The 15,643-nt window shown below is 49.2% G+C and overlaps 1 protein-coding gene across 1 annotated transcript in view; it reads left to right on the forward strand.

The window, feature by feature from the left end:
• LOC144772240 (uncharacterized) overlaps positions 1-15,643 on the forward strand; it is a 119,171-nt gene that overhangs the window by 18,530 nt on the left and 84,998 nt on the right. Inside the window, exon 4 of the mRNA XM_078656409.1 lies at positions 9,052-9,156. Coding sequence (XP_078512535.1) covers positions 9,052-9,156 — 105 coding nt within the window. The remainder of the gene's footprint in view (positions 1-9,051; positions 9,157-15,643) is intronic.

Below are 15,643 nucleotides of genomic sequence, written 5' to 3' on the forward strand. Positions count from 1 at the left end.
GTGTTTCTGGTCACTCCCGGTCTCAGATCTGGTAGTAATTAAATCCGGACATCCAAACGGTGCCTGTTGGGCCCTAGATTCATGTCCATAACAGTACAAGTAAAATTACTGATCAATTTTTGAATGATTGTTAAAAATATTAAGGCAATCCATGTCAGCAATTTAATTCCGGTTTGTATTTCACGTTTTACTTAATCTTTCATTTCATGAGTGTTAGTTACTTGCACTATGTTGTGCATCTGCATTTTTTGTATAGCATATTACTCTTCTATAGTGCATACTTTGAACTGAGTTGTCCCCATGTGTACATAACGGGCCACGATTGAGCGCTCTGTAGTTTATGAAAGCAGTGAGTTTTCAGTGCCTGTCAGTTGTTATGAATACATGCATATACAATCCTTGGTCTCTCTCCAGAGCGCACAGAGCAATGGTAACATATTCCAGTTGCAATTCTGATTCTGGGCAGGATTTGGTGTGTGAAGGAAGTACATTGTTGTCAAAATACACACCACATACTCCACTCTACTCCAAACAAAATACATTCATAAAAGACATTGTTACATTACAAAGCCAGTAGCTCTAACTCTCGCAAATGGGAGACCTATTGCACTGCAAATGTTTGTTTTTAGTTAGATTGCAGCAGAGCATGGAGATGTTGTTCAGCTTTTTACTCCTCCGTTGAGAAGGACATGAGATGACTGCAATAAGTGACTTCAGAAAGTGAGTGAGGTTCCCAGGGCCTGTGTTCCTTTCCCAAAACTAAGCCAATTGGCCTCTCTGGCCACAGGTCAGCCCCTGGTAAATGGTACCACAGGTACCCAGGGCACTATGACCAGGGAAGACCTCTAAGGGCTGCAGCACTTATTGTGCCACTCTTAGAGGCCCTGTACCTTTACTTACACACACACACACACACACACACACACACACACACACTGCCTTTGCAGGCTGCTTGTTGTGGTGCAGAACAAAGTGAAGAGTCGACATGGCAGGCATCGCTGTGTGCCATGCCGACAACCCACTGCCCTGGCATGGGTCAGTCACCCCGCTAGCTGGGTGCTTTATATCAGTGGTGAGGGTACAGGTGCATGAGCCCTGAACCCCTACAGTGTCTAAGTCCATTCTTAGACATTGTGCAGTGCTGCCATTAAGAGTATATGGTGCTATGAATTTGTCACTACGAACTCCACAGCACCATAATGGCTACACTGAAAACTGAGAAGATTGGTATCAAACTTCTCAGCACATTAAACTCTGACTGATGCCAGTGTGGGATTTATTGGAAAATGCGCACAGAGGGCATCTTAGAGATGCCCCCTGAAAATTAACCTACCACTAGTGTCCAGGCTGAGTGGCTGCTTGCAGCTGCCACCACCAGACATGTTTCTGGCCCGCTGGGTCGAGAGCCTGCTGATCTCTGGGGCCTGAAACAATGCACATCCAGGGACGAGGTGCCAAGTCTCTTCCCCCAGGATGGGCAGGGTTCACGAAGGGGAAGCTTCAAAGGCTTGCCGCCTTTGTGAGCTTCCCCAGGTCACTTGTTGCTCTCAGCAGCTATTCCCCACAGGTTCTGACCCCCACTTTGGGCGGGAGAACCGGCGGAAAAAACAAGTGAGGAAGAGAGGTGTGCCCACCTCTGCCAACTCCACCCCTCAGGTGGGGAGGCGAGGTGAAGCACAACTCTCAGTCCCCACCATCTTGCAAATGGGGGGACTCAGCCAACCAGGGGCAAGCTCAGGTCCCCTCCCACTGGAGGGTGGCATAATAGGGAGTGTACCCACCCCAGGGAAGGGACCCATTGGTCCCTACCTCTTATCTTACTGTTACACCCCTAAATCTAGTATTTAGGGGCACCCCTGAACCTTACTTCCTCAGACAAGAAGAAACTACAAGAAGAAGGACAAAACAGCTGTGCAGCATCTAACAAGGGGAAGACGCCCACTGACTTGGCCCCAGCCCTACCCGCCTGTCTCCACCTCGATCCTGCTCCTGCGAAATCCCGATGTGTCCTGCAGCCAGCAGCCTCCCCCGGAGGACCTGCCTGCCTTCAACCCCATAGACTCCCGTCCACGGCCTGAGCTCGAGTGGGCAAACACCACTAGGAGGTCAGGCACAATAGGGTCAAGGAGAACACAATCCTAAGCAAATGTAAAACAAGTGATATATGATCACAAAAAGTTAAGACAAACAAATAAATAAGGTCCAATTGAGAATATCTGTAAGACTTATTTTCCAGATAAGGTACAAAATCAATTATAGTCCATATATGTTAATTTCTCCATTTATTCACAAGGCTTCATAAAAAAGAGTCAACAAGAGCAGCCAACACGTGTTTCGTCGGTACATCCAATCCGTACCATGACTTTTTCAAGGCTGAATGAACGGATCATGTGGTGAATCGTGGCCTCGCTCATTAATCTAAGTATAAAAGGTCTGGTTTTGGACCTATATCATATAAGTGGTGAGCACTGTCCGATAATCTTCAATGCAAGAATTAAAAAGTCGAAGCTATGTTTCTCATACAGAGGGACAGTTCCAACATGAACATTCAAAATTAGCAAGTTGTAGATGTAAAGTGGTCGAAATCCACGCAATGTATAGACGGTCCCCTGTAGGTACGCAGTAACGGAGAAAATCTACAGGTGTGCAGTTCGTTGTAAAGCGGTAGAATAGCTGTGAGCTCGATGTGTATCCTCACGTCCGCATGATAACGCGACATAAGCCTAGGAGGTCACCCCAGTGATCCTGACCTGAGATCCTGCAACCCCTAACCTGCCTCTAGCCTCCAGCCGACGACTGCAGCCTAAATCCAGAAAGCCCCCCAACCGCAACCAGGAGCTGGTAAGAAGATCCGACCCCAAAAGGCACCCCTGCAGCCGACGCCCCACGGCTTTGGACTGGCCAATCTGATGGTGCCTAACCAACCCCCAACTTGTGGTGGTCGCACCCAGAAGACCTTTGTCCCCAAGCCTGCAGTGCTTTTTGCAAACCGGAGACTCCCCATTGAAAGCTACATCCTCAGCGGCACTAGGGCTACAGGGCTTCCGACGCCAAAACCACACTTTGCACCCGGCCGCCCCAGTGCCGCTGAGGGTGCAACGTTTGTGCTGGACTCAACCCCCATTTGCCCTGAGCTTATGTCCAGTAGCTTTGCTCCCACAACCCAGTGTCCTGCTCATCGGCAGCCATCAACTGGAGGCCCCCTATCCCCCATCGGATAACATTGGGCCACAGCACTCTGCACCTGACCGCCCTAGTGCCGCTGAGGGTGTAACAAGAGTACATCCTTGACCCTGGGGGCCCCTGAGTCAACTCCCAGAACCTCAACTCCCACTACCAAATACTTACTGTTAAACCAATAACATGATTTTCCTCCATAGGATAACATTGACTCTTTTTCTTGGAAAAGTTTCTACGTGTGGAGTTTGAAAACCTAAAGAAATTCTTTAAAATTGCACTCACAAAAACGATTATAATGTCCCAGAGTAGTATCCAGGAATACTACTCTGAGTAAGAAAAGTAATCTCCCAAGTAACTTACCTGTAATTTTATTGAAAAGTATATTCAAGTCTATGTACTGCAGGCACGCAACACCCATTGGGCTCACGGGGCTTCAGCCCTCCCCGTCGTGTGTGTCAGCCCGGGCCGAGACAGCTTCGCGGGCTGGCAAGCATCAAATTGCAGCCGCACCGAGTACTTAGCAGGTCTTTAAAAGACCATTTACTTGTAAATGAGGTTTTCGTTGTGTGTTCACCCTTTCTTACAGCCACTCTGCCCATGGTTGGAAGAATTAGCCCCCTCCCCCCCTGAAATATTTTCCAGGCCCCCCCCCGAAATTTGGCTCTAGTTGCCCGCCTGATGTACTGTATTCACAAAGTATTGCATTTCTCTGAAATCATACTGCAAGTCAAAACCAAGTGCATATACTATTAAAAATCCAAACTGTATTACAACTGTATATTTACTACAAAGCACTTCATTTGGGCCTTGTGGAACTCGACCAGTCCCTGCGCCAAACGGATTCCCACCTAGGACAAGTGGAATCAACGGTAGCAGACCATGTTCAGTATAACATTGGATCGTAGAGCACGCATTGAAAAATTGGAACAAGACCAGTTAGCGCTCCAGCGATCGCTCAATGATCTTGAAAATCGAAAATCCTTCCAGGAGGAGCTATATACGGATCTGGGGTATTGCATCCACAATACCCCCTACCCCACAGAACTAGAAGCTTGCGTCCAGGCTTTCTTCGCCCACATGCTTCAACCAGCCGGTCCTCTTCGACCACACGCACATGGGTACTCAGCTGTTAAACAGCAAAATAATCTTTCTCCTGATGCTCTCACCTGGGTCCACGATTTCCATGCTAAGGAGAAAATCATGCAAGCTGCCAGGGGTACCATTCCCTTTTCCAGGATGTCGCTGCCCAAACACTTTCCCGGTGTCGTGTAGTTCCTAAAGAAAATATACAGGATCTGCACGTTTAGAAAACATACACTGTAGGATTGGTGTCAGACGAACTCTGATAACCCCCACCGGGCATGTTAGCCTTTCTGTATCAGCTAGCTCACAGTGCCACTATAATCTCCTCTTACCAAGGAGAGAATAGTTTCTGGCAACCTCAGAACAACCATGATCCCTCAGGACAGTGGAAACAATGTACTACCTTTCGCTCAGTCACTCATGCTTACTTAGTTTCTCTCAGAGCGACCCACTGAATAAAACAAGCTCGGTGTTCTCAGTAATGATTTATTGAACAGATGTTATTCTGGTGTAAAATAGATGTGCTGCAACAACTGTCGTTAGACAGTAGAGGATAAATATGATTAACAGTACTACGAAAGTAAAAGGATGGTAGGGTTCTGTCATCTTACTAAAATCATGACCCGAGTCTCAGCCGAGGCCTGGCAATCCATTATAGTTGTTTTTCAGGTTTTTCAGGTCATATACTGTCTTCAGTTATTGTTCTGTCCCCCAGGCCCTTGTTGACACACTCATTAGACTCAAATGTCGCATATTACCTTGTTCCTATCTTGCACACAGGCAGTGGTACCCCACATGATTCATCATGGCCACTCTACACATAGTGTCATTTAATATCCAGGGTTTAAACTCCCTTATTAAGTGGCAGGCCTTGTTGCATTGGCTCAAGCAAAAGGAGATGTAAGTGGCGTTACTCCAAGAAACCCATCTTCTCCAGGTAGCCTCCATTCATATTGGTATCCAACACCATTCTACTCTTCATATGCCTGCAGGTCTCGAGGTGTGGTAATCCTCCTCTGTAGAGACCTATCTTTAAAGCTAGACGGTACATACAGAGACCGGGAGGGACCCCAGGTGAGAATCCGAGGCACTCTAGGCCCTACTCGGATGACTATTCTATTTATGGCCTAACGAAAGCAGGGGAGAGTTTTATATTGATCTGTTTCTGAGAATTTCCCACTTCGCAGTTGGTGATATCCTGGGGGGGAGGAGGACAGGGGGGCAGGGCGACCTTAATATCCGTAGACCTGAAGGTGGATCAATCCCACCCCAGATATGGCAATCCTTGCCCCCGTGGCCTGGTGCAGGGATTACTGGACCTCACGATAGTGGGCGTTTGGCGCCATCATTATGCCGAGACCAGGACTGTACGTTCTATTCCAGTGTTCACAAAACCTACTCACGCTTGGACTACCTCCTGGTATTGCAGTCTCTGATACCCAGGCTACCGGATTCCAAAATTGATTTCAAAGTCTTAACCGACCATGCTGATGATGGTAGGGCCCGCAGACTTGCAGAGACCAGTCTCAATGCCATGGGTAGTGAACGAGGTGGTGCTTCAGGACCCGACGCTGCACGACCACATCAAAGACACAATAGAAAACGACTTTGCAGCAAATGATGCTGGCTAAGTGTCCCCTGTAACCCCTTGGGATGTGGCTATAACGGTTTTCCAAGGGGAGTTCATCTCTCGCACAGCAGTGTTCGATCGTGCGGCTAAACTTCGCAATCAAGAACTTGAAGTTCAGACATCACAGGCTGAGGTGCTGCACAAGAAGGGAGGCTTCCACAGGTCTCTGTAGGAGCTCCGCAGGCTTTGAGGGGAACCTGAACAGGTACTGATGAAACAAACAGCCAAGAACTTACTGTATGTCAACCAAACTTACTATGAGCGAGGTGACAAAGCTGACAGGATCCTGGCCCATAAGCTGCGGGTGCTAGTGGCACACAATCCTATCTGGGAGAATAGGGATGGGGAGGGCCAATTGGACTAAAAGATGGCGGAGGAGACTCATTTCGAGCTCAAGCCCTAGACGGACCGGCAACTTCAGGACGAATTTCTGAGTGACTTCATGACCCCGGACATGGTAGCTGAATTGAGCTTGCTCGAGGAGGACATCACACCAGAGGAGGCCCGGTCAGCTATTACCAGTCTTCCATCCCGAAAGGCCCCGGGTCCCGATGGGTTCCCTGCTACCTTTTACAAGCCATGTTTCTCTACCCCTTGCAAAGGTTTTCAGCTCCATTCTGGTGCCCGGGTGGTGATACATGCCATTCTAGGCTGACACTTTACCCTTCTTTTGAAGCTTAACAAGCTCTCAGCACTTTGCTCATCTTACAGTCCAATTGCGCTGTTGAAGTGTGATATCAGCATTTTTACGTCTATTCTTGTGTTCCGGCTCCATCCTATTTGACCTACCCTGATTGCTACTCCGCAATCGTGCTTCATTCGCCATATGCAAGAAAATGAAAACATGAGGCTGGCGGTGGCACTCTTGGAGACGGCTGAGCGTCGCTGACAACCAATGGCCCTTCTCTCCCTGGATGCTGAGAAGGCTTTTTATAGAGGGGACTGGGCATACCTGTTGAGGGTCTTAGACTAGGCATGCCTGGGCCCAAAAATGAAGGCCTTTATCCGCGCCAACTACAAAAACCATCCGCCAAGCTTTAAATTAATGATGCACTCACACCCGACATTCCTTTGACAAAGGGTACGAGGCAGGGCTGCCCACTGGCCCTTGATGTCTTCGCCTTGGTCATAGAACCATTGGTAGCTAAGATTCAGTACAGTACTTCGGTACACAATGTGGTGGTGGAGGGTAGAGAGCACAAACTATCCCTCCTTACCGATGACATACTATTTTTCATAACTGAGCCTGCCGCAACCATTCCGGCATTACTGAAGTAGTTAGACCACTTTGACCGGGTAGCATGCTTTAAAATCAATTACACTAAGTCCCAGGGTCTGGGGCTGTCGGAGCCTCTGAATATCTTTGGCGATCCCGTTTAACAAGGGAGTTTTACATTGGCGGAGTCTTTTATCCCAAGTCTGGGAATTCGCCTCCTTGCTTAAATGAGCGCCCTTTACAACAGTAATATCCCTTCATTGCTCACAACCTTGTTCAAGGATCTCTACCGCTTTGGCAAGCTATAATTATTTTGCCTGGGTCGACTAAATAGCCTCAAAATGAATTTCATGCCCTGACTTATACATCTTCAAATCCAAAAACCAACCCAATATCTTATCCATAGCAAAATGCTTCATTTCGGTTGGGAGGGCAAATCCCCAAGGATGGCAAAGTCTTACTTACCCCAGCCCACGACTGAGAGGGGGTCTGGTTTTCCCAGACATTGCAGTGTACGTTCTGGTGGCCAGATACGTACTTCCCTAAACTGGAACCATGATCCTGAAGGCAAACCTTGGGTGTTGATGGAACAGGCTTTCTTGCCAGTCCCCCCCCCCCCCCAGAGAACTTCTGTGGCTTTCAACCTCGGCCTGGGTAGGCTCACCCCCCCTTCCCTTACTACTGACTGGCAAGTTGCTGATTCACTGCAGAATTGTATGATGAAAACATGCATCCCCAGCCTACCCATTCCGCTTGAACCCCCTGGCCAATCAGCCAGACTCTCCAACAGGCAGATCAGACCCGGGTCCCTTTCTTTGGGACCAGGGACATTCACCTGCCTTGAAAGACTTCTATAACGACGGATACCTGAGGACGGAGCAGAAACACATTAAGAAAAATGCATTGACCCGATGAGACCCCTGTAGAGTTGCGCAGGTGCTACACTGGGTGGGAAGGAATCCTGCTTGTTGAGCATCACAGAGGAGTAAACCTCAGTAGGACCAAATATACCAATAATATTCGATGTAAGGGGATATCCTGGCTGTATCGTTATGTTTGATATCTCATCCCCTCCAAGGAACATGACAACCCCTATGGGCCTCATGCCCAGATGTGGAAACAACCGCAGGTCCCTTCGCTTAATATGTAGTGGGGGAAGGTGTGGTCGATTTATGCAATGGAAAAACTCCCAGTAATTGTCTGCGATAGGGTTGAAGTGTTTGACACTACCTGGCGTTCCTTTACTACACCTATGAAGAGACAACAAGGCTCCCGAGGACTACCTATGATAATGTCCCAGTGCAGTTCTGAGCTCCAAACATCGTCCCTTCCTCTGTCGTTCACTGAGACATAAGGTGCTACACAAATCTCGCGAGGCCACGTTGCAAGTGTATGTGATTCTGTGACAGCAGCCTTTGATTATTGTTACTGATGAGTTTTTGTGGTGGTTCATTGGATACTCCCACAACTCTGTTCTCAATGAAGGTGACACGTGCCATCCCCTCAAGCGGTAGCTGTAAAGCTGTAAAATGTGTAGGGGGATGCGGTTCACTCATTTCCACTCTTGACTTGTGCAGTGGTGTCCAAGCGTTCCGCATTACAGCACCCTCCTTTTGGTTCCATCTGCCCCAACCTGTTTATGGCTTCTGCAGTGAAGATTTCACAGAACCTTTAAAGAGGGAATGTAACAGGCAAGACACATCTGTATGCCTTCTGCAGTGGAAACCGCGCTGAAGAGGAAATGCAACAGGCAAGACATTGATGAATAGAATTGTCAAACTAAGATTGCGCAGCGTCTTATATTCAGAATGAAGGTGTAATGTTTCATAAAATCAGTGTTTCTTCACTTTCAAAACAGTTCTCACATCAACTTAATCTCGTATTCCAATGATATCTTATTTCAATTGAAATACTTCTTTTTTATTTCTTTTTTTATCTGAAGCAATTTCCCCATTAGACGTATTCTCCATCAGCGCACAGAAAACCCAGTTTCTGTGTAATCCTCTGAAAACAGACGAGAGGGAGAACCCTGATCTCCTTGACACAGGTAAGAAGAACTGGTGTGAAAGTTGAGTTTTTCAGGTTCACTGTCAAAACTGAATTTCAAGATAACACAAGAGTAGAAAATTAAATGTATGTGAAAAATGAATGAAACAGGATTTATACAGCTCACAGCTACTCAAAAAGTGTGTCCTGTCGCTATTCACAGGGAACAAACTTAACCAACAACTGTTTAAAACTGTCCCATAATGCTTTTTTTTTTATATAACCAACTTTATTGAAGGTTTTGCGGCAAGACACATCACCACAGTGTACGAAAGTTCGATGTACATGTACATTAGTACAGCAAGCCCAGACATTCGTATTACATAACATTACAAGGTCAAATCGATAAACAATAGTAGCTAAACCATTTCCCCCATATTCAGCTATGCTTGTGGGGGCAACCACTAGCCTCAAACATCAGTATCTCTTGGTGCGCGCACCCATCTATCCCCTTGCGCCAGCTTCTGATAGTCAGTGGCTTTTGCTGCTTCCAAGCACGGGCTACGTCCAGTTTGGCGAAGAAACAGGGCACCCCTAAAAAGGTTCACTCAGCCCTGGGGCCACTAATCTCCTCCATCAATCCTAACAGCACAACACAGGGTGTAAGTTCCAGGGTGCAGCCCAGGTCGGAAGAGAGCACTCAACCCAACCTCTCCCAAAAGGGCCTCAGCGCGGGACACTCCCAGACCACATGGAAGAAATCTGCTGCTGGAAGTACGCAATGTGCGCATATTGCCTGATCAATGGGGAGGAAGTGCTGCAAGCGCTGTGGAGTTAGATACGTCACATGCAAGTAATTGAATTGCAGCATACGCAGCTGCGACAAAATTGCCAACTCTCATGCGCCGTGCAGGCCTCCCTCCACTCCTCTTCATCTAGTTCCCCCTCCAGACCCCCCACCTCTGCTGATTCCGCTCAAGGCCATCAGGGGCATGGATTACCAGCGAGGGATAGATCACAGAGGTTGCCCCTTAACCAAACGCCCAAAGAAAACCTTCGCTTCCAGTGGACTGAACTGAGGTAGCGAGTCTTATGTGATATCCTGGGCCTGCAGAGCATGGCACAATTGGAGGTAATGGAAGAACTGCAAATTGGACAGGGTGTATCTAGCCTTCAAGTCCTGGAAGGCCACAGTGCTTCCTCCCCTGTAGACATCCTCCAAATATGAAATCCCAATACGGTCCCAGGGGACAAATCCCCCCAGGATCTCGAGTTGCTTAAGCCAAGTTCCCTGCCATAAGGGGGCCTTCTCCATAAGACAGCGGTCCCAGCCAATTAGCCGAAGAGCCACCCTCCAGCAGGTAAGGGACACACACGTACAAGAAGGTAATGTAGTGGGCAGATGCAGCGTATAAGTTGTGCCAAGGGCTCTATCACCAGGGTGAAGAGCAGTGGGGATAGCGGACACCCCTGGTGCGTGCCACCTTCTATTGGAAACGCAGAAGACAGGACCCCATTTACAATGACCCAAGAGATTGGGCATGGTAGAGAAGATGGATCATTCGGCAGAACCCTTCTCCTATCCTGTTCCGCTGAAGGACCCTATCTATAATATCCCATGACACTGTATCAAAAGCATGGATGAAATCAAAAAACGAGAGGGCCAGGGTGCTGTCAAGGTCCTGAGCCCCGGATAGGCCTGGATGAACCCTCCTAACAAATTACGCATGCTGCGACCCGGCATGTATCCACATTGATGTGAATGGATAAAATACGGTAACGCCAGGGCCAACCGTGTTGCTAGCTCTTTCGCTTAGAACTTGATATAAACGTTAATTCGGGAAATCGGGCAATAATTTGAACGCTGGTATCTAGAGAGACCCTCCTTAGGCAAGACCACAATTTTGGTTCTAAGTTAGGTGTTAAGGACCTCTGCTGCAGTGCAGCTGTATAGAAATTCAGAAGATTGGGAAATAGGATGTCACAGAAGCGTTTGACATATTCAATCGGATACCCATAGGGCCAGCCGTCTTCCCGGCTTTTAGTCCCGACACCGCGAAAATCACCTCCTCTAGTGTACGGTCCTGGTCTAATTCTGGGACCAAAGCGTAAGATGGTGGGCTGGGTTTCCCTAGACAATAAAAGTGGGCATAATCGGAAATTCCCCGCAGGAGAATGTGCACAAATTGGACCAAAAAGAGGTCCGATGCCGACAACCACAGCAAATCTATGCGGGATTCCGCTACGTGTGCCAGTGGTTGGTGAGTATAGGCACGCTGGGTAGGATGCCAGGAGCGCAATACATCGCAGAGGCCCAGCGAGTCCGCCCACGAGGGTAAACAGGTCAACTGGGAACACCTACCTAGGTATGGGGCAGTTGAGGCATTCGGATCAGGATCAGGGACTGCATTAAAATGTCCACCAACCACCGTAAAGGCCTGAGGGTGAGTCAGGAGGAAGAATTGCAGTGAATGCAGGGAGGGCTGCAGCAGGGGAGATAGGACATAACAGGACACAAAGTTGTAATACCTTGATTCCAGGGGGCCCTCACTACCCACATATAATCCCTGGGTGTCCGTGTGCTGTGCCGTGACTGCCAGGGGGAGGTTTTTGTGCAGCAGTATGGCAACTCCTCTGGAGCCACGCATAAAGCTGGAGTGGTAAACCCTGTCATAGCCGAAACGGCCCAAGAAGGGGCAGCTTTGTGCCTAGCAAGTGGTTATCCTGCAAGAAGACGGCCGCTGGTTATTATCGCTTGATATACTGGAATACTGCGGAATATTTAATCTGGTCCAGCAAGCCATTCCAAAGGACATCGTCAGTTTAGTGGGGGTCATGACATAGACGGTAAGCATGAGGTGTGCCCTGCCGAAAAGCAGGGTCATACACGATAGCTTGGGAACCTACAGTGCTATCCACATGTATACAACGGTAGTAATGTGTATGCTTGCCTTAAACAACCTGAAAGGAAAGAACATTGTTGTAGGACAGTAGGATCTACTTTCATGGTTAGCCCCACTTGTTGCTGGTGTTAATCTGTTTTCTGACTAGTCTGGCTGGGATCCTGCCAATCAGGACCCCATTCACTGTGCTTCCTCCCGAAATTTGACACTGCTAAGTACTTTGGTACCTTCCCAATTGGCTACTGGTGTATGTTATGTTATGTTAAAATTATTTCTACCGCGCACGGTCACCAATCGGTTTCATGGTGTACCCATGTAAGTCCCTAGTATATGGTGTTAAGGCACCCAGCGCATAGGTACACCAGAGGTGCAGCATGTATTATGCCACCCATGAGAGACCACTCAAACTGTGACTGCCATTGCAACATGTGTAAGTTGGTGCTAGCACCACTTCCAACTGATATAAGTTTCCTTTTATCTGAGATCGCTGTACTTAAAACCTTTAAGTCACCCCTATGGCAGGCTCTTCAGTCCTGAGGGCAGGCTGCTTGGTTACACGTATGAGGGTGCCTCGCTACAAACCCCGGAGTCGATTCTCCAGGCTTTGTAAGTGCGGTCATCCATTTAATACATATAGTGGACATCAAGTCAAATCCAAGTTGTCAACTATATATTGGCTGCACCAAAACCAGTCATGGTTGGTTTTAAACCTGTTGGAATACTACCTCAACACCGATTCCACTATTGGATGAAGGATCCAATGTACTGGGTTGGCTGCCCTAGGGTGCCCCCCTGTATTCCCGGTACCAGCCTTTTAGGGTCTAACAGCAAGCTAGTGATACTGCCGACCACAGACACTAAGCTGAGCTTGAGCAGGAGAAATGGTTTCCTGCCACAGGGATCACCTCACAGACACAACTTAGTGTATTGGGTTGTGGTGGGGGGGTGTTTGTCAGCATCACCAGACTGCTTTGAAGGGCACATTTGGTGCCCTCCCTGCATACTCCAGTTGTAGCCAGTTCAGGGAGCCATTGGCTCCCGCTCTGGCACAAAACTGGACAAAGGACATCGGAGTATCCTCCCCTCTCTCCAGCTCCTCCTCTGAGAGGAATCCTTGAATCGTTCCAACTCTTTCCCTAGGGTACTTAAGGGCTTACCTGTGGGTGACTCTTCAGATTCGTCGTGGGACAAGATTCAAACCCGAAACCACTTAATCTTCTACCGTCTAGTCACTTTGGACTTCGCCTAGGAAACTAGACTACACCAAGGAAGACTCCTGCTGCTCCTGGTCTCGTCGTCCTGACAGTCTTCTGCGTCATCAGTGCCTGTGCTTCATCCAGGATCCTCTCCAGGCCTGTGGGCATAGAGGACACCCGAAGTAATCTCCCTTGGAGTGAAGGAGTTGCTCCCCTGCAGCTGCAGGCACTGCAACAAAGCTGACCGGTCTGCTGCTCCTGACGTCCCACGGACTCCGAAAGGCTCAGCAGCAGAGGTGATGGTTCTGCACCTCCCTTGAGGCCTGACCTGTCCTCCAGCAACTTGGAGCCCAGTATTCCTCATCAGAACCGCTGGAACAGAACCCGTGTGCACCACGACGACTTGCCGTTACCAAGGCTTGTTGACTCTGTCCTCCAAGGATCTTCGGGCTTCAAGAAACTCCAGCCTCCAGCATCTATTCCTACCAAGATCTTTATCCACACCATGTCCTCTGCACCGTGGGCCTGCATCTTTGGGGCGCTGCTCGAGGTCTTCTTGCAACTCCTGTGCCTTAGGCCTGTGGGTCCTATTGAGGGTCTTCTTTGGCTTCAGTGGGCTCTTCTGCTTGCTCAGGGCCTGCTCCAACTCTCCTGCACTTGGTGAGTCCCTTGGACCTTGCTGGTCCCAATGCTGCACCTTTTTAGTTTACCATATCTGTTGCTGTTGCCAAGGCTTGTTGGTGGTCTTGTCAGACACCAACACCCTAGTTCTTGACTTTCGACATGGGGCAGCTCGTGAATGGCTACTGGTATTCCACAGCGTCACCTGATCCCCCTGGTGTGGGTATCTAGGTTCCTGGGATATCCATGGGTGGGGTGACTGTCCAACTTTATGTCTTCCACTGGGTGTTTTCAAGTGCCCTCCGGCGCGGAAGGTAAGCGCTGCCCTCCCACTTAGCAGCACTACACCCCACGGAACAGAACCAGGGAGTACACGTCTCGGCTCCCGGCGCCTAGCATGGGGCCATGGACTAATGAGACCAGCAAAAGCCCGCTTCCCAGAGGTGCAGGAGCACACTCTTGAACTGGGAGGGTGCAACAACACAAAGTACCGGGGCACGAATGTCCACGGCAAAACCAGGAAGCGAGACCTCCAGGCAGCTTTTATTCATGGAGGCGCTGTAGCAATAACCGTGCACCATGGCTGCGAAACTAATGGCCTCCCGGTGAGCGGCTCCCCAGTTCACCTCCCCCCCCCCCCCCCCCCCCCCCCCATGACCCCGGCAGCAGAGGTAACTATGGACCGCATCCTGCAGGAGATTTCCACAGTCAGTCACAGGTTGGAGGGTATGGATTCTAATAACTCTAAACTGGAGGATGAAGTCCAATCCATACGAGCGGACCTGGCTGGGTTCCACTCCCGTGCGGAGGCACTGGATCAGAAGCTGACTGTGGTGGAGTGCCGGCTGAACGCAATGTCGGACAGGGATCAAGAAATCCTCTTCCTCTGCAGCAAGCTCGTAGACTTGGAGGACCACTGTCACAGGGATAAGGTTCTCTTCCTTGGATTTCTGGAATCCGTCGAGTGCCCCAGCGCTGCTGTGTTCTTGTAGGACACTCTCCTGAAGTGTCCTACAAGAACCACCCTTGGAGATCCAAAGGGCCCACCGCATACAACTGCCCCACAAGGGCTCTGACGTACGCCCACAGCCGCTTATTGCTGGTTTTCTACGCCACAATCAGACGAGGCAAATCCTAGCAGCAGCGCATGCACAAGGATAGTTCACCAAGGACAGCTCGACTCCGACAGTTAAACATTAAGTATGGCCTCTTCGAACCGGCGAGATTCTGCATCACCAAAGACGGCAATTCTAGGGATTTCTACCACCCAGAGGATCTCTTCCTCTTTCTGGACAATACAACAAGTCAGGACATGGACACGCACACAGGCGACTTAGAACTTTCCCAACTGTCTGGCCCAACTCAACGGAGAGCAGGAGACGGACCTATGGAGGAATATGGCACCGTGGCATGGACCAGAGCAGAATGGAACGCACACAGGAGGACAGAGCCTCCGCGTTACATGCTGCGGCTACTTTCGCCCATGAATCACAGAGGGACAAGTCTCGTTCGCCTTTGAAATCAGCAACTGATCCTGATCGGGAGCGCGGAGGGCCTGTGGTGGAGGGCTTAGGTTGATGACCCCTACTACAGCTGGTGATGCGGCCGACGGCGCAGTGGGAAGATATTGGACCAACGGCCAGCTGAGTATCCTATACACTGTACTGTATTGCGGGGTATCTTAGGCCCTGGAGGGTTACACTGTTTCACCTCACTCACTCACACTTTATACCTGAGGTATGAAAGGTTTTTTTTAAACAAATTTTATTGACAGATTGCATACATTTCCCAGAGGTATCTGCAGGTCAAATATGTCACAGCAATGAAA

Source organism: Lissotriton helveticus, chromosome 8 (assembly GCF_964261635.1).
Source record: "Lissotriton helveticus chromosome 8, aLisHel1.1, whole genome shotgun sequence".
Taxonomy (NCBI): domain Eukaryota; kingdom Metazoa; phylum Chordata; class Amphibia; order Caudata; family Salamandridae; genus Lissotriton; species Lissotriton helveticus.